Source organism: Coregonus lavaretus (genome assembly GCF_964263955.1).
Source record: "Coregonus lavaretus genome assembly, chromosome: 11".
Taxonomy (NCBI): Eukaryota; Metazoa; Chordata; class Actinopteri; order Salmoniformes; family Salmonidae; genus Coregonus; species Coregonus lavaretus.
Window position 1 is genome coordinate 53,957,915 of NC_139998.1, and position 23,413 is coordinate 53,981,327.

The window sequence follows — 23,413 nt, forward strand, 5'->3', positions numbered from 1 at the left end:
AAATATGTTACAAGCTAGATTAGTATTGGATATTGTGAAGCAGTTCTCCAAAATCTCAGGTATTAAATCTTTCCAAATGTGAGACGTTTGTTCTGAAAGGAGCTGTCAATCCAGCAGATTGTAACATCTCTGAAAAAGATACTGTAACGTACCTCGGTGTAAAGATCACCAAAAATCCTAAGGCTGTGAATGATCTTAATTTGAATCCTGCAACTGAATCTATCAAAAATACATTTTCCTCATGGTTAGGGAGGGATTTAAGTCTTCAAGGGAGGGTGCTTTTATCCAAAGCTGAGGGGCTATCTCGTGCATCCTATCTTTTTAAATCTATTGACATTCCCAAATCCACTTGCTGTACCTTAGATAGGCTATTGTACAACTTCATATGGAAAAACAAGCCACATAAGATAAAAATAGATGTTATCACCAACAGGGTTTGTGATGGCGGTCTAAATGTCTTAGACTTCACTCTCTTTAATCAGATATCAAAAGTCAATTGGGTTAGAAGGTACTTTAAAAATCCTCATAGTTTCTGGAATATTATACCTCATTTTGTTTTTCAGAAGCTCGGAGGGCTTGATATTTTACTACAATGTCCCTATATTGTGGGTAAATGTCCTGTGAAATTGGCGGCTTTTCACAAGCAGGCTTTAATGGGCTGGGCTTTGCTGTATAAACACAACTTTTCACTTCATAAATGTTTTATATGGAATAATGGGTCGATATTACAGAGAAACAAGATGTTATTTTACTGTAACTGGTTCTCGAAAAACATTGTCCTTGTCAGCCAATTACAGTGGCTTGCGAAAGTATTCACCCCCCTTGGCATTTTTCCTATTTTGTTGCCTTACAACCTGGAATTAAAATTGATTTTTTGGGGGGGTTTGAACAGTGAGAGACAGAATAACAACAACAAAATCCAGAAAAACGCATGTCAAAAATGTTAGAAATAGATTTGCATTTTAATGAGGGAAATAAGTATTCGACCCCTCTGCAAAACATGACTTAGTACTTGGTGACAAAACCCTTGTTGGCAATCACAGAGGTCAGACGTTTCTTGTAGTTGGCCACCAGGTTTGCACACATCTCAGGAGGGATTTTGTCCCACTCCTCTTTGCAGATCTTCTCCAAGTCATTAAGGTTTCGAGGCTGACGTTTGGCAACTCGAACCTTCAGCTCCCTCCACAGATTTTCTATGGGATTAATGTGCCTCTTCTTGAGCCACACCTTTGTTGCCTTGGCCGTGTGTTTTGGGTCATTGTCATGCTGGAATACCCATCCATGACCCATTTTCAATGCCCTGGCTGAGGGAAGGAGGTTCTCACCCAAGATTTGACGGTACATGGCCCCGTCCATCGTCCCTTTGATGCGGTGAAGTTGTCCTGTCCCCTTAGCAGAAAAACACCCCAAAAGCATAATAATAACCTCCATGTTTGACGGTGGGGATGGTGTTCTTGGGGTCATAGGCAGCATTCCTCCTCCTCCAAACACGGCGAGTTGAGTTGATGCCAAAGAGCTCGATTTTGGTCTCATCTGACCACAACACTTTCACCCAGTTCTCCTCTGAATCATTCAGATGTTCATTGGCAAACTTCAGACGGGCCTGTATATGTGCTTTCTTGAGCAGGGGGACCTTGCGGGCGCTGCAGGATTTCAGTCCTTCACTGCGTAGTGTGTTACCAATTGTTTTCTTGGTGACTATGGTCCCAGCTGCCTTGAGATCAATGACAAGATCCTCCCGTGTAGTTCTGGGCTGATTCCTCACCGTTCTCATGATCATTAGAACTCCACGAGGTGAGATTTTGCATGGAGCCCCAGGCCAAGGGAGATTGACAGTTATTTTGTGTTTCTTCCATTTGCTAATAATCACACCAACTGTTGTCACCTTCTCACCAAGCTGCTTGGTGATGGTCTTGTAGCCCATTCCAGCCTTGTGTAGGTCTACAATCTTGTCCCTGACATCCTTGGAGAGCTCTTTGGTCTTGGCCATGGTGGAAAGTTTGGAATCTGATTGATTGATTGCTTCTGTGGACAGGTGTCTTTTATACAGGTAACAAGCTGAGATTAGGAGCACTCCCTTTAAGAGTGTGCTCCTAATCTCAGCTCGTTACCTGTATAAAAGACACCTGGGAGCCAGAAATCTTTCTGATTGAGAGGGGGTCAAATGATTATTTCCCTCATTAAAATGCAAATCAATTTATAACATTTTTGACATTATTTTTTTTTGAATTTTTTGTTGTTATTCTGTCTCTCACTGTTCAAATAAACCTACCATTAAAATTATAGACTGATCATGTCTTTGTCAGTGGGAAAACGTACAAAGTCAACAGGGGATCAAATACTTTTTTCCCTCACTGTAAGACAAAAAAACAGAAAACTTGAGCGTGCATAACTATTCACCCCCCCCCCCCCCCCAATGTCAATACTCTGTAGAGCCACACCTTGCAGCAATTACAGCTGCAAGTCTCTTGGGGTATGTCTCTATAAGCTTGGCACATCTAGCCACTGGAAGTTTTTCCCCTTAAACCACTTGAGTGTTGCTTTAGCAGTATGCATTGTCTTGCTGGAAGGTGAACCTCCGTCCCGGTCTCAAATCTCTGGAAGACTGAAACAGGTTTCCCTCAAGAATTTCCCTGTATTAAGCACCATCCATCATTTCTTCAATTCTGACCAGTTTCCCAGTCCCTGCCGATGAAAAACATCCCCACAGCATGATGCTGCCACCACCATGCTTCACTGTGGGGATGGTGTTCTCGGGATGATGAGAGGTGTTGGATTTGCGCCAGACATAGCGTTTTCCTTGTTGGCTAAAAAGCTCAATTTTAGTCTAATCTGACCAGGGTACCTTCTTCCATATGTTTGGGGAGTCTCCCACATGCCTTTTGGCGAACACCAAATGTGTTTGCTTATTTTTTTCTTTAAGCAATGGCTTTTCTCTGGCCACTCTTCCGGAAAGCCCAGCTCTGTGGAGTGTACGGCTTAAAGTGGTCCTATGGACAGATACTCCAATCTTTGCAGCTCCTTCAGTGTTATCTTTGGTGTCTTTGTTGCCTCTCTGATTAATGCCCTCCTTGCCTGGTCTGTGAGTTTTGGTGGACGGCCCTCTCTTGGCAGGTTTGTTATGGTGCCATATTCTTTCCATTTTTTTATAATGGATTTAATGGTGCTCCGTGGGATGTTCAAAGTTTCTGATATTTCTTTATAACCCAACCCTGATCTGTACTTCTCTACAACCTTGTCCCTGACCTGTTTGGAGAGCTCCTTGGTCTTCATGGTGCCGCTTGCTTGGTGGTGCCCCTTGCTTAGTGGTGTTGCAGACTCTGGGGCCTTTCAGAACAGATGTATATATATTGAGATCATGTGACAGACACTTAGATTGCACACAGGTGGACTTTAACTAATTATGTGACTTCTGAAGGTAATTGGTTGCACCAGATCTTATTTAGGGGCTTCATAGCAAAGGGGGTGAATACATACAGTGGGGAAAAAAAGTATTTAGTCAGCCACCAATTGTGCAAGTTCTCCCACTTAAAAAGATGAGAGAGGCCTGTCATTTTCATCATAGGTACACGTCAACTATGACAGACAAAATGAGGGAAAAAAATCCTGAAAATCACATTGTAGGATTTTTTATGAATTTATTTGCAAATTATGGTGGAAAATAAGTATTTGGTCACCTACAAACAAGCAAGATTTCTGGCTCTCACAGACCTGTAACTTCTTCTTTAAGAGGCTCCTCTGTCCTCCACTCGTTACCTGTATTAATGGCACCTGTTTGAACTTGTTATCAGTATAAAAGACACCTGTCCACAACCTCAAACAGTCACACTCCAAACTCCACTATGGCCAAGACCAAAGAGCTGTCAAAGGACACCAGAAACAAAATTGTAGACCTGCACCAGGCTGGGAAGACTGAATCTGCAATAGGTAAGCAGCTTGGTTTGAAGAAATCAACTGTGGGAGCAATTATTAGGAAATGGAAGACATACAAGACCACTGATAATCTCCCTCGATCTGGGGCTCCACGCAAGATCTCACCCCGTGGGGTCAAAATGATCACAAGAACGGTGAGCAAAAATCCCAGAACCACACGGGGGGACCTAGTGAATGACCTGCAGAGAGCTGGGACCAAAGTAACAAAGCCTACCATCAGTAACACACTACGCCGCCAGAGACTCAAATCCTGCTTAAGCCAGTACATGTCCAGGCCCGTTTGCTAGAGTGCATTTGGATGATCCAGAAGAGGATTGGGAGAATCTCATATGGTCAGATGAAACCAAAATATAACTTTTTGGTAAAAACTCAACTCGTCGTGTTTGGAGGACAAAGAATGCTGAGTTGCATCCAAAGAACACCATACCTACTGTGAAGCATGGGGGTGGAAACATCATGCTTTGGGGCTGTTTTTCTGCAAAGGGACCAGGACGACTGATCCGTGTAAAGGAAAGAATGAATGGGGCCATGTATCGTGAGATTTTGAGTGAAAACCTCCTTCCATCAGCAAGGGCATTGAAGATGAAACGTGGCTGGGTCTCTCAGCATGACAATGATCCCAAACACACCGCCCGGGCAACGAAGGAGTGGCTTCGTAAGAACCATTTCAAGGTCCTGGAGTGGCCTAGCTAGTCTCCAGATCTCAACCCTATAGAAAATCTTTGGAGGGAGTTGAAAGTCTGTGTTGCCCAGCGACAGCCCCAAAACATCACTGCTCTAGAGGAGATCTGCATGGAGGAATGGGCCGAAATACCAGCAACAGTGTGTGAAAACCTTGTGAAGACTTACAGAAAACGTTTGACCTGTGTCATTGCCAACAAAGGGTATATAACAAAGTATTGAGAAACTTTTGTTATTGACCAAATACTTATTTTCCACCATAATTTGCAAATAAATTCATAAAAAATCCTACAATGTGATTTTCTGGAATTGTTTTTCTCATTTTGTCTGTCATAGTTGACGTGTACCTATGATGAAAATTACAGGCCTCTCTCATCTTTTTAAGTGGGAGAACTTGCACAATTTGTGGCTGACTAAATACTTTTTTTCCCCACTGTATGCACGCACCACTTTTCCGTTATTTATTTTTTAGAATTTTTTGAAATTAGTTATCTTTTCATTCCACTTCACCAATTTGGACTATTTTGTGTATGTCCATTACATGAAATCCAAATAAAAATCTATTTAAATTACAGTTTGTAATTGGCAAACTTCAGACGGGCCTGGACATGCGCTGGCTTGAGCAGGGAGACCTTGCATGCGCTGCAGGATTTTAATCCATTACGGCGTAGTGTGTTACTAATGGTTTTCTTTGAGACTGTGGTCCCAACTCTCTTCAGGTCATTGACCAGGTCCTGCCGTGTAGTTCTGGGCTGATCCCTCACCTTCCTCATGATCATTGATGCCCCACGAGGTGAGATCTTGCATGGAGCCCCAGACCGAGGCTGATTGACCGTCATCTTGAACTTCTTCCATTTTCTAATAATTGCGCCAACAGTTGTTGCCTTCTCACCAAGCTGCTTGCCTATTGTCCTGTAGCCCATCCCAGCCTTGTGCAGGTGTACAATTTTATCCCTGATGTCCTTACACAGCTCACTGGTCTTGGCCATTGTTGAGAGGTTGGAGTCTGTTTGATTGAGTGTGTGGACAGGTGTCTTTTATACAGGTAACGAGTTCAAACAGGTGCAGTTAATACAGGTAATGAGTGGAGAACAGGAGGGCTTCTTAAAGAAAAACTAACAGGTCTGTGAGAGCCGGAATTCTTGCTGGTTGGTAGGTGATCAAATACTTATGTCATGCAATAAAATGCAAATTAATTACTTAAAAATCATACAATGTGTTTTTCTGGATTTTTGTTTTAGATTCCGTCTCTCACAGTTGAAGTGTACTGTACCTATGATAAAAATTACAGACCTCTACATGCTTTGTAAGTAGAAAAACCTGCAAAATCGGCTGTGTATCAAATACTTGTTCTCCCCACTGTAAACAGTGAGTAGCAGCAGCATAAAAAGGGGGGGGGGGGGGGTCAATGCTAGTCCGGGTATTCATTTCATTGACTGTTCAGCAGTCTAATGGCTTGGGGGTAGATGTTGTTAAGGAGCCTTTTGGACCTAGACTTGATGTGGTTAGCTGATACTTAAAATACTTAAGTATTAAGAACTCCTTGGCAAAAACGTCAAAGTTAATTACAGATTTCTTGATTATCTTAGACAAAGATTATGGATATACTGACAAGATGTCTCTCCGCCCAATGGGAGTCATTGTCCTCAAAGCGGCACAGAGGGCTGTCTAGCTCCCGCCTATCCTTTCTTTGGATTGGTGGATACATGTCAGTATTGTAATCCTTTTTTAAATATTCGATTACGGTTGTGGACGTCAACCGCCTGTATTCAATGGAGAGAAATGCTATGCTACTAGCCTCATACCATGAATATGCATAGCCATCTTGAGACAACGGCGATATAAAGTGCTTTTTCTCAAAGTTGCCGGGATGTTACGCGCCCTACTTATATCAGTACACTAGTAACAACTTTATCATTGCGAAACTTCTATTAGATCAAATAAACCTCACGTAGCAAATAACCCATTATTTTTTTGTTTACCAAATTCGACACTCAATGACCTACAAAAACTGCTCGCTTGGTGGGCTAAACAACGAAAAAACACCACCTGCTGGAGGGATACAGATTTTCCGCCGAGTTGGGCCTCTCGCTTCCTCTTCCTCTGTTTTACTGCTTCTTGTTCTTCAGTGGATTTTTTTTAATGGCGATTGGCAACCAACTTTAAGATGCATTATCGCCACCAACAGGATTGGAGTGTGGACCAGAGACAGGGAAGGTCTAAATCCTACCCAATATTCTCGTCTCTCTAAGGAAACTAAATACATCATTAAATACTATACATCCCCTGAAGATTTCCCCAGCAGTTAACTTAATCCTGGCTCTTCAACCCCATTGCTCCTCAAATCTAATAACAATCACTCCCTTTCCCGCCCATATTTTGAGGAAGTATTACTGGGTATGTTGTTGCTCTGGTGGCTCAAGAGGGACAAAACAACAGTAATATTGCCCCTTTTTTCCTCATTCTTCAAGCTAAGGTCTTTAGGGAGTATGCGAGCGCAGACAGTCGCGTCGCATAGCCAAGTTCTGCTAGGAGCAAACTGAACCTATGTATGTGGACGCCTTTACTCAATACAATGGAGTCTCTTGTGAGAGGTGGGGATAAGAGATATCCAACTATTATCTGATATTTCTTACCACATCCTCCACATTTTTATTCTCATGTTTAACTGCTATATGTTTACCTTGTAATTACTCATGGATCTATAATTAACAACTGATGTGAGTGAATTCACTGTCATTATTTCTGACAGAAATGTTATGTCATTATTTCTGACTATACTTGTATTTTTTCTTTCTTTTTCTCTCTCTTCTTCGGTGGGGTTTATCGGCAGTTGGCTCCCAACGTTATGGTGCATTACTGTCACCTATTGTACTGGAGTGTGGGACAGAGACACAGAGACACAAAATCCCACCTGCCAGCCCCGTTTCTCTTAAAAAAAGATAACAAAATATTTGAGACTGTATCTAATGACGTTCTACTCAATATACTCTTTAAACTAATTTCCTGTATCCCCTTCTCCCTCATACTAGATCTCAGCCTCTCTCTTTCCCTATCACACTGCCCACACTGTATCAATACATGCTCCACTGTCTCTGTTTCCTGGCAATAATCACACTTTCCTGTTGGATGCTTTCCTATCACTTTTAATGTCTTATTCAACCGGCTGTGTCCCACCCTTAATCTTGTAAAAATAGCCTCCTCTCTTCTGTCTCTTCCTGCCGTCCTCCCCTCCCCGACTTTCCTCTGTACTTGAAATAAATGCCTGCCCTTAGTATCTCTATTCCACTGCTCCTGCCATCTCTGCACCATCACTGTCCATATCAGGCTTTTTGCCTCTGCCTTGCTCATTGAAACTACAACATCAACATCCCCACTACTAAGTGCTTGTTTAGCCAGTACATCAACTGCCTTGTTCCCCTACACTCCCACAAGGGCTGGGACCCAAGTAAATCTTATCTGTATACCCATCTGTCTAATCCTGCCATGGATTTGTAGTAAATCATAAAGCAGGTCTTGTCTGCTATGTGAGCTAAAGGACTGCAGACTCATCAACACTGCACATGAATCAGAGCAAATAACTACTCTGTCTGGCTTTACTTCCTACACCCACTGCAAGGCCAACAGTATGGCCATCAGCTCCGCCGTATATACAGCCAGATGATCTGTAATACGTTTCCTGACTTCCACCCCACATTCCTGCACTACAAATGCTGACCCAGTACATCCTGTCCTTGGATCTTTTGAACCATTTGTGTAAATGGCCATAAAATCCTGATACACAGTATCCAGACGTCTATTAAACAAATCAGATGGATCAACACCCTCCCTATCTTTCTGTAGTCTCTCCAACACTTATAGATCAACTACTGGAGGTGGGAGTAGCCATGGTGGGTTTACAGGAATAGCTACCGTTGGACTAAACTCCCTTCCAAACAGTCCCATCTCCCTCGCCTGGGTATTACCCAACCACCCAAAGCTTGTGTTCTGTCCCAGCATGCCTGTAAAATCCCTTTCGCAGGATGAGACACCCACTGTTCCAGTAGGTTGACCCAATAATGAATTGCCAGCTGCTGTCTCCTAATCTGCAATGGCATATCCCCCACCTCCACCTGTAGTGCAGGCACTAGTGATTCCTATGTTGTTGATGTGAAGAATATTTGTTGGTCTGTGGTGTGTAATGACGAGCAACCAGACGCTGCACTTGACACAGTTATGAAATAGCTTATCCCAGTTACTAATAAGCATGCACCCATTAAGAAAATGACTGCAAAAAGTGTTAAATTATTATAATAATTTAGAAATTATATGGTTGAGAGGCAAAAGAGATGGCTAATGTCTCCTGAGTGGTGCAGTGGTCTAAGGCACTGCATCACAGTGCTAGCTGTGCCACTAGAGATCCTGGTTCGAATCCAGGCTCTGTCGCAGCCGGCCGCGACCGGGAGACTCATGGGCGGCGCACAATTGGCCCAGCGTCGTCCAGGGTAGGGGAGGGAATGGCCGGCAGGGATGTAGCTCAGTTGATAGAGCATGGCGTTTGCAACGCCAGGGTTGTGGGTTCGATTCCCACGGGGGACCAGTATGATTTTTTTTTAAAAATAGAATATGTATTCACTAACTGTAAGTCGCTCTGGATAAGAGCGTCTGCTAAATGACTAAAATGTAAATGTCTAATAGGTCTGGCTGTACAACCGATTGGCAAACATACTGAAAATTGAGAAATCATGTGACTGAATAAAAAGAAGAAGAAACGACACTATGAAACAAAGATAAATGACATAAAGAATAATAGTAAAAAAAGCTTTGGAGCACGTTAAATCAATTTTTGGGTAAAAGGGCAAACATTCATTGAATCAGATGGCTCATTCATCACAAAACCCACTGATATTCGCAACTACTTTAATGATTTTTCATTAGCAAATTAGGCATGACATGCCAGCAACAAACGCTGACACTACACATCCAAGTATATCGGACCAAATTATGAAAGACAAGCATTGTAATTTTGAATTCCGTAAAGTAAGTGTGGAAGAGCTGAAAAAAGTATTATTGTCGATCAACAATGATAAGCCACCGGGGTTATACCACAGTCGACTGCAGTTTCAAAACTACAATATTTTTCTGTAAGTGGCGCTAGGGGGCAGAAGAACAACGTGTGTAGGACAGGTAAAACAACTGAATCATTCGAGACTGGCTGAATAGAAGCCGGTTTGTGGATAAAAATATACCGAAATGATGTTTTAAATGTTCTAGCTAAGAATAAAAATGTACAGCCTTTTACAATGATTTTAGTCATCATTTTTCTTACCCATGTCCAAGAATCAGGATGGGATGAGCTGTAATTTCATCAGGCACTATCTAGGTATACCTACTATGGGTTTTTGGAAACGGGGCTTTCGTTGTCGAACAAAAATCATTTTCAACAAACAAGTGTCGCACTGTTGTGGACAACGGACAATTTTACTGTCCTTTCAAGGTTTTGATGTTCCATAATTTAATTGTCGCTAACTGAAACGGTAACCTGGGTTCGTGGAGTTGAGAGGGGGATAATAAAGAAAACCATGATAACGTCTGCCGGTAAGCAGTAACATAGCAAATGTCAGCGTTTTGGAAAACGGGAAAGATGGCTAGCTGGCTAACGGTAGCAAGCTAGCATCCATTGATTTAGCTGAGTCACATAGCTAACTGGCTAGCTAACTAGCTATCTACCCAGGTTACAAACGTTTAGCTAGCTAGATACTGTAAGTTAACTAACGTTAGCTAGTTACCTAACTGGCTAGATAATGTTGTTCCTATCATATTGTTTCATGTCTACAGTCGCCATTAACGTTAGTCGTTGGACAATGACGTTAGTTAGCTAGTTGGTTAGCTAATATAGCTAGGCAGTAAGCTGCAGCACATTTGTGCCCAGGCAAACTAGCTACTTTATAAAGTAATGTAGCTGGATCGAATCCCCGAGCCGACAAGGTAAACATCTGCCCCTGGTCAAACTCGGAAGGGAAAGGGGGATCTATAGTCACCTGTACAACTGAATGCATTCAACTGAAATGTGTTGATTAAGGCAGTCCCCCCGCACCTCTCTGATTCAGAGGGGTTGGGTTAAATGTGGAAGACACATTTCAGTTGAATGCATTCAGTTGTACAACTGACTAGATATCCCCTTTCGAGTTTGACCTGTTTAGGCTTCACATGAAACTTGGCTGTGACAGTCACAAATGAGAGGGCGAACGTTAACGTTTTCTGTCTAACCTAGCTAGCTACGTTACATACACTGAAGTGCATCAGGGTACACACACGTATCAGGTTTTATCCATGATGTTGAAACTGACTACACATTCATTGATTTCAGCTGGAATCATCTCTCTGCTGGATGAGGAGGAGCCCCGGCTCAAGGTATCATAAACTTAAGCTTGTTATCCAGTGAGAATACACCAGTGGTCACCAACCCTGGACCTAGAGAAGACGAAAAGCTTTGTACAATAACATTAAAGCCCATAAGTAGCTAGTTAGTGGAAGCAGTTGTGTTAAGTGCTGGACACTGTATCTCCTGGACCAGGTTTGGTGACCACTAACATTCATGTTGACTTGGCAATGATTATCCTCAACTATTGTTTGCGTAAAGTGTGTCTAACATTGTTTTGGTTTTTTTGCTTGTAGGAGTTTGCTCTGCACAAGCTGAACTCCATTGTCAATGACTTCTGGGCTGAGATATCGGGATCTGTTGACAAAATGTACGTTTTAAAATAAGGAAATAAAGCTAAACATATTTGCATGGTCAGTTTAAAGTGGCAATTTTACGTTCGTTTTTTTTACACCAGCTTCAAACAGCTGAAACAACAATATTTTTGTTTATGGAAAATATTTTTCACAGCGTTTTCGGTGGTATGTTGATTCACTACACTATACTATCTTATTTTGCCACATAAACTGAAATGAGGCAAACTAGAGTTTTACCAACCAGGAAATGGCGGAGCGATTTCTGCATAGTGCAACTATAATTAGAATAAAACAATTACTTAAGGGAAAGTTTTGTTAAATGGCTTTATTTATAAACGTTGTTCTCTCCTCACAGTGAGGTCCTGTATGAAGATGAGACATTTCGGAGCAGGGCATTTGCTGCATTGGTGGCTTCCAAAGTGTTTTACCACCTCGGAGCGTTTGATGAGTCGTTGAACTACGCTCTGGGTGCAGGAGACCTTTTCAGTGTCACAGACGACTCTGAATATGTGGAGACCATTATCGGTGAGTGATGTCACAACTGCATGTTTTGGTATGCCCAAGTACACAATCAAATCAAATGTTATTTGTCACATACACATGTTTAGCAGATGTTATAGCGGGTGTAGCGAAATGCTTGTGCTTCTAGCTCCGACAGTGCAGTAATATCTAACAAGTAATATCTAACAATTTCACAACATATACCCAATACACACAAAACTAGTAAGGAATGGAATTTAAGAAAATATACATATATGGACAAGCAATGACAGAGTGGCATGGACTAGGATACAGTAGAATATTATAGAATAGAATACAGTATATACATATGAGATGAGTAGTGCAAGATATGTAAACATTATTAATGTGACTAGTGTTCCATTTCTTAAAGTGGCCAGTGATTTCAAAAGGCAGCAGCAGCCTCTGTGCTAGTGATGGCTATTTAACAGTCTGATGGCCTTGAGATAGAAGCTGTTTTTCATTCTCTCGGTCCCAGCTTTGATGCACCTGTACTGACCTCGCCTTCTGGATGATAGCGGGGTGAACAGGCAGTGGCTCGGGTGGTTGATGTCCTTAATGATCTTTTTGGCCTTCCTGTGACATCGGGTGCTGTATGTGTCTTGGAGGGCGGGTAGTTTGCCCCCGGTAAATGCGTTCGGCAGACCGCACCACCCTCTGGAGAGCCCTGCTGTTGCGGGCGGTGCAGTTGCCGTACCAGGCAGTGATACAGCCCGACAAGATGCTCTCAATTGTGCATATGTAAAAGTTTGTGAGGGTTTTAGGTGCCAAGCCGAATTTCTTCAGCCTCCTGAGGTTGAAGAGGCTCTGTTGTGCCTTCTTCACCACACTGTCTGCGTTGGTGGACCATTTCAGTTTGTCAGTGATGTGTATGCCAAGGAACTTAAGCTTTCCACCTTCTCCACTGCGGTCCTGTCGATGTGGATAGGGGGGTGCACCCTCTGCTGTCTCCTTTGTTTTGTTGACGTTGAGTGAGAGGTTATTTTCCTGGCACCACACTCCCAGAGCCCTCACCACCTCCTTGTAGGCGGTCTCGTCATTGTTGGTAATCAAGCCTACTATTGTTGTGTCGTCTGGAAACTTGATGATTGAGTTGGAGGCGTGCTTGGCCACGTAGTCATGGGTGAACAGGGAGTACAGGAGGGGGCTGAGCACGCACCCTTGTGGGGCCCCAGTGTTGAGGATCAGCGAAGTGGAGATGTTGCTTCCTACCTTCACCACCTTGGGGCGGCCCGTCAAGAAGTCCAGGACCCAGTTGCACAGGGCGGGGTTCAGACCCAGGGCCTCGAGCTTAATGATGAGCTTGGAGGGTACTATGGTGTTGAATGCTGAGCTATAGTCAATGAACAGCAATCTTACATAGGTATTCCTCTTGTCCAGATGGGATAGGGCAGTGTGCAGTGCAATGGCGATTGCATCATCTGTGGATCTATTGGGGCGGTAAGCAAATTGAAGTGGGTCTAGGGTGACAGGTAAGGTAGAGGTGATATGATCCTTGACTAGTCTCTCAAAGCATTTCATGATGACAGAGGTGAGTGCTACAGGACAATAGTCATTTAGTTCAGTTACCTTTGCTTTCTTGGGTACAGGAACAATGGTGGCCATCTTGAAGCGTGTGGGAACAGCAGACTGGGAAAGGGAGAGATTGAATATGTTCATAAACACACCAGCCAGCTGGTCTGCGTATTCTCTGAGGACGCGGCTAGGGATGCCATCTGGGCCGGCAGCCTTGTGGGGGTTAACATGCTTAAATGTCTTAATCACGTCGGCCATGGAAAAGGAGAGGCCACACTCCTTGGTAGTGGGCCTTGTCAGTGGCACTGTGTTATCCTCAAAGCGGGCAAAGAAGGTGTTTAGCTTGTCTGGAAGCGAGATGTCGGTGTTGGTGACGTGGCTGGTTTTCCTTTTGTAGTCCGTGATTGTCTGTACTCCCTGCCACATACGTCTTGTGTCTGAGCCGTTGAATTGCGACTCCACTTTGTCTCTATACATGTTTTGCCAGTTTAATTGCCTTGCGGAGTGAGTAGCTACACTGTTTGTATTCTGCCATATTCCCAGTCACCTTGCCATGGTTGAATGTGGTGGTTCGCGCTTTCAGTTTTGGCGAATGCTGCCATCTATCCACGGTTTCTGGTTAGGGTAGGTTTTAATAGTCACAGTGGGCACAACATCACCTATACACTACCTGATAAACTGTCACCGTTTCAGTATATTTGTCTAAATTATTTTCGGAAGCTACCCGGATCATATCCCAGTCCGCGTGATCAAAACAATCTTGAAGCGTGGATTCCGATTGGTCAGACCAGAATCGTAATAATGACCTCAAGGGCTTCTAATGCTGATCTTTAGGCTTCCCTTTTGTTACATTACACATATTCACCTCAACAATGTTCAATTTATGTATACCCACTGTTGCTAATTTAGATATCAACACACTGATACCACAAATCATGGCAATTGATTATTCCACAGTGATATACAGTGCCTTTGGAAAGTATTCAGACCCCTTTACTTTTTCCACATTTTGTTAAGTTACAGCCTTTTTCTAAAATCGATTAAATAAATAAAAATCCTCAGCAATCTACACACAATACCCCATAATGACAAAGCGAAAACAGGTTTTTAGAAAATGTTGCACATTTGAGCTCAGGTGCATCCTGTTTCCATTGATCATCCTTGAGATGTTTCTACAATTTGATTGGAGTCCCCCTGTGGTAAATTCAATTGATTGGACATGATTTGGAAAGGCACACACCTGTCTATATAAGGTCCCACAGTTGACAGTGCATGTCAGAGCAAAAACCAAGCCATGAGGTCGAAGGAGTTGTCCGTAGAGCTCCGAGACAGGATTGTGTCGAGGCACAGATCTGGGGAAGGGTACCAAAACATTTTGGCAGTATTTGAAGGTCCCCAAGAACACAGTGTCCTCCATCATTCTTAAATGGAAGAAGTTTGGAACCACCAAGACTCTTCCTAGAGCTGGCCGCCTGGCCAAACTGGGGGAGAAGGGCCTTGGTCAGGGAGGTGACCAAGAACCCGATGGTCACTCTGACAGAGCTCCAGAGTTACTCTGTGGAGATGGGGGAACCTTCCAGAAGTACAACCATCTCTGCAGCTCTCCACCAAATCAGGCCTTTATGGTAGAGTGACCAGACGGAAGCCACTCCTCAGTAAAAAGCACATGACAGCCCGCTTGGAGTATGCCAAAAGGCACCTAAAGCAAAGCTGTCATCAAGGCAAAGGGTGGCTATTTGAAGAATCTCAAATATAAAATATTTTGATTTGTTTAACACTTTTTTTGGTTACTATATGATTCCATATGTGCTATTTCATAGTTTTGATGTCTTCACTATTATTCTAAAATGTAGAAAATGCTAAAAATAAAAACCCTTGAATGAGTAGGTGTCCAAACCTTTGATTGGTACTGTATGTAAATGTGATATTTCAGTTGTAATATTCTTTATTAATTAGCAAAAATTCAAAAAATCTGTTTTTGCTTTGTCATTATGGGGTATTGTGTGTAGATTGATGAGGGGAAAAAAACAATGTAAACAATTTTAGAATAAGGCTGTAACCTAACAACATTTGGAAAAAGTCAAGGGGTCTGAATACTTTCCGAAGGCACTTTACAGTAGTTCTTTGATGACTTCTGGTCTCTTCCCCCGTAGCCAAATGCATTGACCACTACACCAAGCAGCGGGTGGAGAACGCCGAGCTTCCTGAGGACGAGGAGAAGAAGAGCATCGACCCCCGGCTAGAGGGCATCGTCAACAAGATGTTCCTGCGTTGCCTAGGCGACCACAAGTACAAGCAGGCCATCGGCATCGCCCTGGAGACACGCCGCCTGGACATCTTTGAGAAGACTATCCTTGAATCGGTCAGTGGTTCCCGGGTCGTCTTTTGAACACGTTCTGTTTTGGTTCCACAGATTTTTAAATTTGGCGCCACTTCTACTTAATGTAATAAATTACAAAATGATTAGCTTAATGAAAATCCAGAGATCCATGACTTTTGGTTTAGTGTACATTTTATTGGAATGTTTTTATTGTGGTTTCAAACGTTTTATTTTTTTCAGTAACAACTTACAACATTTCATGTTGAAATCCTAACCCTCTTCTTTCTTCTTGTCTTGTACAGAACGATGTTAGTGGCCTACTGGCCTACAGCCTGAAGGTCTGCATGTCGCTGATGCAGAACAAGAAGTTCCGCAACGAGGTCCTCCGAGTGCTGGTCAAGCTCTACATGAATCTGGAGAAACCTGACTTCATCAACGTTTGCCAGGTAACAGGGAGAAAGGACACTTCAACTTGGGCTCTGATTTAAAAGAATATCCATTCAGCTGCCTGCAGTTTGGTGGTGCGTTGGTTCTCTGATTTCACCATCTGAAACAGGACCATCCTGACCCAGCGGAATTACATAGTAATTCAATAGCAAATTACTTTGAAAATAAAATAGTCACGTGCACACATTATTGTTAGGTGGTAGGTGAGAAACTCTGCATGATGAAATGAAAAGACCCACAAAATATTGTTCACCTTAATTGTAACAATGTTTCCGTCTGCGGTGGTAGATGTGCCCAAACCCACACGTGTTGCCAGCAGAGGCAGTCCCTTTGAGGCTGACTAGAGTCTGTTGCTCTTCATTCACCCCCACCTGAATCTCTTCGGTTACTGCAATTCAGCTTTTAGCTGCAAATGTGTACAATATAAAATAAATCCACCATACTAATACAAGGAAGTAACCATTTGACCACCATGCATCACACTCCAATTTAGTCTCTTTTCCTTCTCTTTCTCCTCCACAGTGCTTGATCTTCCTGGACGACCCACAGGCGGTGAGCGACATCCTGGAGAAGCTGGTGAAGGAAGACAACCTGCTGATGGCCTACCAGATCTGCTTCGACCTGTACGAGAGCGCCAGCCAGCAGTTCCTCTCCTCCGTCATCCAGAACCTGCGCACCGTGGGCACACCCATCCCCGCCGTGCCCGGATCCACCAACACGGGCACCGTGCCCATCCCAGACAAAGACAGGTGGGTGAGGGTGCAGTGACAGGGTGGGAGGGGTAGGTTGAGGAGAGGAAAAAGGGTTGGGGAAAGATATTAAGGGAAAATGGGAAGGAAATGTAGTAAGATCGCTTTAGGTAGAATATCTTGACACATCACAGGTAATTTATTGTGATACAAAGTTCATTTAGCCAATATGTTTTCTCCTTTGTCTCAGTGATGCTATGGAGACGGACGACAAGGCCGCAGACATTGTGAGTACCTCTACTTGGTGCTTCTCTGTGGCTGTGCAGAGCTGTTGGCAATTTTAAATAGTTGTTCTTGTCACCCAAAATAATGGATCTTCCTTTCCTCTGCTTGCGTAGAAGGACGAGCCTAAGGATCAGAACGCAAAGATGATCAAAATTCTCAGTGGAGAAATGGCCATCGAATTTCATCTGCAGTTCCTCATCCGGAACAACAACACAGACCTAATGATTCTCAAGAACACAAAGGTAAAGGATGCCAGTATGAGTATTAAACAGGCTACATATTGGATGTTAAATAGGCCTATGACATGTACTGCAATATAAAAAGGCTTTCACTCAAGTTTTTGTTGCTTTGTCTACCAGGATGCGGTCCGAAATTCAGTGTGCCACACAGCCACGGTCATAGCCAACTCCTTCATGCATACGGGGACTACAAGTGACCAGTTCCTCAGGTAGAGCCACTATGCTATACCATCACCAGCTATAGCATAAACACATTGAGAATATCACCTTCACACTTGATAACATACTCTCCAGGAATTCACATTTTATATAGAAAAAAGTAATGTATCTTTACTTGTGATGGTGGTAATGGGGTACATTCTATTGGTGTGTGGCAGACCTGGCTTCTGAAATATTTTTGAAATAACGTGGCCGAAATCAACCACTTCTATTGGAAGTATTTCAAATAACTCCTATAAATAGGATGCTATTTGAAAAATACTTATTTCCAAATGCATTATTTCAAATACTCCTAGGACCTGGGTTCAAATGCATGGGAGTACTTATGTGAATTTGAAAGTACTCTGTATTAAAGGAAAAGTTTATTTCCAAATGCATTCCAATATTCAACTACTTGTATTTCCCCCCCAAAAAAAATTATTATTTGAATACTTACTTTGAAATGTTTGTGAAAATAATTGAAATAGTATTTGACCGAAGCCTGGTGTGAGGATATAAAGGGTCAATGCTGTGTTTGGCTGTGTGATGTGATTTTATTCATTATTTCAACAGAGAGAACTTGGAGTGGCTTGCAAGAGCCACCAACTGGGCCAAGTTCACAGCCACAGCCAGTCTTGGCGTCATTCACAAGGTAAACTTTTGCTGAAACAATTAAAAACATAAATGGATATCTGAGACATCTTTTGGTTTTCGGATTTTATATATAAAAATAATAATAATAACAACAACATATTTTCAGGGCCACGAGAAAGAGGCGCTGCAGTTGATGGCCACCTATTTGCCCAAAGACACCTCCCCTGGATCGGCCTACCAGGAGGGAGGCGGCCTGTACGCCCTCGGGCTAATCCACGCCAACCACGGGGGGGACATCATCGACTACCTGCTCAGCCAGCTGAAGAACGCCAGCAACGACGTGAGTGGCAACATGCAGACACGTCACATTTCCCCTTGCTCAATTCCAAATCAACCCATAGCCCCCCTACCCCTTTGGTCACTTTAGATTTGATTGGATGTGTGTGTAAAGGCATCCGCATATTTCCCAGCCGAAGCAATTCGGAAGAGTTTGTGCATATATTATAAAAACTTTGAGGACTCGTTTTCATGCACATTTTTAAATTGAGAAATACTGAATTAAATATATTAGATGTATAATTGCGCGACTAAGATCTCTTCGGCAAAAACATCCAAATTAATGACAGGTTTCTTGAATTATCTTAGATTAATTCTGACTATTTTGAGGAAGTGTATACTGGCTACGGCGTCTCAAAATGGACAAACAGCACTATTGCCACTTTTTTCTTGTTTTTCAACTGAAGGTCTGTTAAGGGACTATGGGAACACACTCGTTCAGCGCCAGTCGAACTGAAGCATTAAGCAATACGTAGATAATTCCACGAAGCCCATCAAAGGGACATCATGTCACATTTGAGTTGAATACAACGTTTTATTCATGTCTGTGATGGCCATTTTGTTTGGTTTGCTTTGTTTCCTCCCACAGATTGTCCGTCACGGGGGAGGTCTGGGCCTGGGATTGGCTGCCTTGGGTACAGCCAGGCAGGATGTGTACGACCTGCTCAAGTCTAACCTGTACCAGGACGACGCAGTCACAGGTACACGACCTGTTGCAGTTCATATAAGGAAATCAGTAAATTGAAATTAATTAATTCGGCCCTAATCTATGGATTTCACATTATTGGGAATACAGATATGCATCTGTTGGTCACAGATACCTAATTAAAAAATGTAGGGGCGTGGATCAGAAAACCAGTCAGTATCTGGTGTGACCACCATTTGCCTCATGCAGTGCGACATCTCCTTCGCGTAGCGTTGATCATCAGGCTGTTGATTGTGAAATGGTGTCCCACTCAGTTGCTGGATATTGGTGGGAACTGGAACATGCTTTTGTACATGTCGATCCAGAGCATCCCAAACATGCTCAATGGGTGACATCTCTGGTGAGTATGCAGGCCATGGAAGAACTGGGACATTTTCAGCTTCCAGGAATTGTGAACAGATCCTTGTGACATGGGGCTGTGTATTATCATGCTGAAACATGAGGTGATGGGGGCTGATGAATGTGGTCACACGTGGTCTGCAGTTGTGAGGCCAGTTGGATGTACTACCAACTTCTCTAAAACGACGTTGGAGGCGGCTTATGGTAGAGATTTGAGCATTAAGTTATCTGGCAACAGCTCTGATGGACATTCTTGCAGTCAGCATGCCAATTGCGCACTCCCTCAACTTGAGACATTGTGTTGTGTGACACAACTGCACATTTTAGAGTGGCTTTTTATTGTCCCCCAGCACAAGGTGCACCTGTGTAATGATCATGCTGTTTAATCAGCTTCTTGATATGCCACACCTGTCAGGTGGATGGATAATCTTAGCAAAGGATAAATGCTCACTAACAGGGATGTAAACAAATGTGTGAATACAATTTGAGAAAAATAAGCTTTCTTTGCATATGGAACATTTCTGGGATCTTTTATTTCAGCTCTTGAAACATGGGACAAACACTTTACATGTTGCATTAATTTTTTTGTTCAGTATGTCTCTGTAGCCCTTAGAGTGTAACATGGGATGTCAATTCCCCATTGGTAGGGGATTCAGAAAAGCATCTTGAAATATTTACATCTGTTGATATACATTATGCTTACAACAAAAACTGCATTGCATGTGCAATTTATAAGAGATCGGAGATACTAGCAACTTGTTAGAAAATCAACACTGTGCTCCTATTGCCAGTTGTTCAGATTAGAAAGGACTTTTCTTTGGTGCCATCATGCGGCGTTCATGTTTTCCCCTCTGTTCCCAGGCGAGGCGGCGGGGCTGGCCCTGGGGTTGGTCATGCTGGGCTCTAAGTCGGCCCAGGCCATCGAGGACATGGTGGGCTACGCCCAGGAGACGCAGCACGAGAAGATCCTGCGCGGCCTGGCCGTGGGCATCGCCATGGTCATGTACGGACGCATGGAGGAGGCAGACACGCTCATCGAGAGCCTCTGTAGGGACAAGGTAACAGTCAGACTTGGATTCACACGCACAAGGGCTGACCCCATTTAGACTTGGAATGCATTCACACGCACAAGGGCTGACCCCGTTTAGACTTGGAATGCATTCACACGCACAAGGGCTGACCCCGTTTAGACTTGGAATGCATTCACGCGCACAAGGGCTGACCCCATTTAGACTTGGAATGCATTCACACGCACAAGGGCTGACCCCATTTAGACTTGGAATGCATTCACGCGCACAAGGGCTGACCCCATTTAGACTTGGAATGCATTCACACGCACAAGGGCTGACCCCATTTTAGACTTGGAATGCATTCACGCGCACAAGGGCTGACCCCATTTAGACTTGGAATGCATTCACACGCACAAGGGCTGACCCCATTTAGACTTGGAATGCATTCACGCGCACAAGGGCTGACCCCATTTAGACTTGGAATGCATTCACGCGCACAAGGGCTGACCCCATTTAGACTTGGAATGCATTCACGCGCACAAGGGCTGACCCCATTTAGACTTGGAATGCATTCACACGCACAAGGGCTGACCCCATTTAGACTTGGAATGCATTCACACGCACAAGGGCTGACCCCATTTAGACTTGGAATGCATTCACGCGCACAAGGGCTGACCCCATTTAGACTTGGAATGCATTCACGCGCACAAGGGCTGACCCCATTTAGACTTGGAATGCATTCACGCGCACAAGGGCTGACCCCATTTAGTCGATTGTTTGGTTGATAGGCTGTTGGTCGACCGGGATTTCTTTAGTCCAGCAGTCGCAATTATTTGTAGTTTTTTTTCATGGTGCACAAGATGCCCGTCTGATTCACGCCTGTGTAAGTGGACTAATCCATTGTGGAGGCAGTCATCACTCTAAGACGTGATTCTGAAATTGTATATGGTTATATTATGTAAAAAAATAATGCTGCAACACTAATACATCTAATATACTGTATAAGAAATGCTATTTGTCCCGCGTTGAATATGGTCGCTGTCTGTGGTTCTGAAACATAATCTTCAGTGTGCCATAGAATTGGCACCTTTCCCTATGTTGCTATGTGCATATTAGCAAAATTAACCAGCATATTGGGATTGAGAACAATGCCTGAAGCCCTATTTGGACGGGATTAGTTTTACTGGGGGAGGTCAGGTAATGTAATTATGTGTACAAGCACAACACCACATCTGTCATTTTAGTCCCTTCCGAATCTGCCATGTCAGTAATTTGTACATGGCAGGAGAGTAACAATTCCAGCCAGAATAACCTACTGTTTTTTGGCGAACTCCAAGGACCTCTGATAATACTAGTCCCGTTCGAATCAACATCCCTGTGTTTTGAGAGTTTGACAGGTGTTGCTCATGGTTTGAGCAAGAAAACAATAACTGATTGGATAAATTGAAAGAAGTGCTGCGCGTAGCCTATATGTGAAGTGCTGCGCGTAGCCTATATGTGAAGTGCTGCGCGTAGCCTATATGTGAAGTGCTGCGCGTAGCCTATATGTGAAGGGCCTTAATGTATTAACTTTCATATGTTTTGTGTGTATGGATTGAATATTGGCAAATACATCAGTAAAAAATATTGCGCTTAGTTAATGTAACCCTTGCTGTTAATAGATCGCAACGCAGCATACGACTGACCTAAACGTTTGAAAATGATAAGCTCACTTTTGCATCCATAGCCTTAAAACGCATCTCAAGTGCAAGGACGCTGTTTAGCTCACATCTGAAGGCTGGGGGGCATTTAGGATTTCTACGGCGGATCGCTAAAATTACATAACCAACGTTCTCTGGTAATACTAGTCCCGTGCGAATGGGTCTCTGCCTAATTGTCTAAGAAAATTGAGGAGAGAGCGAACCCCAACTTTTAATTAGGTCTATAATCAATAGCCTAACTGTTAAATGTTCCTGGCTTTATAAATCATCCATAAACTGTATGTCTACAGAAATAAGACAGATCCTGCTTCTGTTGCCTGTTTGAGTGTTTGTTTAATAGCCTATCGATTCAGTGAGCACCAAGCCTCACGCAACGGCGAAATGTTGGATCAAGCAATTTCACAGATATGGCTGTTTTGAATCTTTGCTTTGCTGTAATACAGGCTGGTGTTACTTATACTTTATTTAGTGTTTACACTGTTCCAAACAGGCAGAAAAATATTGTAACCTAGCAGCACCTGTTTGTCACACACACACTACTCACGCAAAGCTTGCTCCTATACCCTCCTTTTTCTTGATCTCCAGTAGTTTCCACAACTAAGTCAAATGTCTTCCACAGATCTGACCTCCCCTTTCCCTCCTGAGCAACCAGTAAACATTTGCCCGTTTTCAAGTTTCTTTTTCACGTCCCCCCCCGCATCCATTTTGCAGTCGACATTACCGTGTTCGGATTTGTTATAACCCATTTATTGACGTGATTATGATAGGCTATAGGTCAGGCCCTATTGTGTCGCGTGCGATTGCTTGCATGTTTCACGTAAAGAGAGCAAAGGGTTGAGGGAATGTTTTTTCCTAAACAAATTAGGGATTTCGGTAACAACTTTTCAGTCAGAAACAAGAAAAACTAAATGGCTGAAAGGTTGTTGCAGCTTCAGCACAATAATCACTTGCTGTGCTGTGGTGCCTTTTGGCTGCAGTAGGGAGGAGAGGGAGACGACGTGCGCCAGCCAGTCACCCAGGCACTCGCTGTCATTTTTATTAACACAGCGTGACGATCGGGCTCTTTCTTGAGTAATTTGTGTGTCTTTTTAATTATTTAATCAAACAGTGTGCTTATGAACACAAGCTCAGTTCATATGTAGTTGGGTTTTATTCAAACACATAGGGTGTGTCTGTCCTATATAA

General features: G+C 43.2%; 1 protein-coding gene across 1 annotated transcript in view; it reads left to right on the forward strand.

The window, feature by feature from the left end:
- The first annotated feature begins 10,015 nt into the window (after positions 1 to 10,015).
- The window catches only part of LOC311137447 (26S proteasome non-ATPase regulatory subunit 1-like), a 73,601-nt gene continuing 60,203 nt past the window's right edge, over positions 10,016 to 23,413 (forward strand). The window contains exons 1-14 of the mRNA XM_084171953.1: positions 10,016 to 10,191; positions 10,964 to 11,007; positions 11,272 to 11,345; positions 11,687 to 11,856; positions 15,519 to 15,727; positions 15,988 to 16,131; positions 16,655 to 16,881; positions 17,072 to 17,108; positions 17,220 to 17,348; positions 17,466 to 17,554; positions 18,117 to 18,195; positions 18,304 to 18,477; positions 19,063 to 19,174; positions 20,380 to 20,576. Of these exons, the coding sequence (XP_084028079.1) occupies positions 10,176 to 10,191; positions 10,964 to 11,007; positions 11,272 to 11,345; positions 11,687 to 11,856; positions 15,519 to 15,727; positions 15,988 to 16,131; positions 16,655 to 16,881; positions 17,072 to 17,108; positions 17,220 to 17,348; positions 17,466 to 17,554; positions 18,117 to 18,195; positions 18,304 to 18,477; positions 19,063 to 19,174; positions 20,380 to 20,576 (1,701 nt within the window). The 5' untranslated portion in view covers positions 10,016 to 10,175. The remainder of the gene's footprint in view (positions 10,192 to 10,963; positions 11,008 to 11,271; positions 11,346 to 11,686; positions 11,857 to 15,518; positions 15,728 to 15,987; positions 16,132 to 16,654; positions 16,882 to 17,071; positions 17,109 to 17,219; positions 17,349 to 17,465; positions 17,555 to 18,116; positions 18,196 to 18,303; positions 18,478 to 19,062; positions 19,175 to 20,379; positions 20,577 to 23,413) is intronic.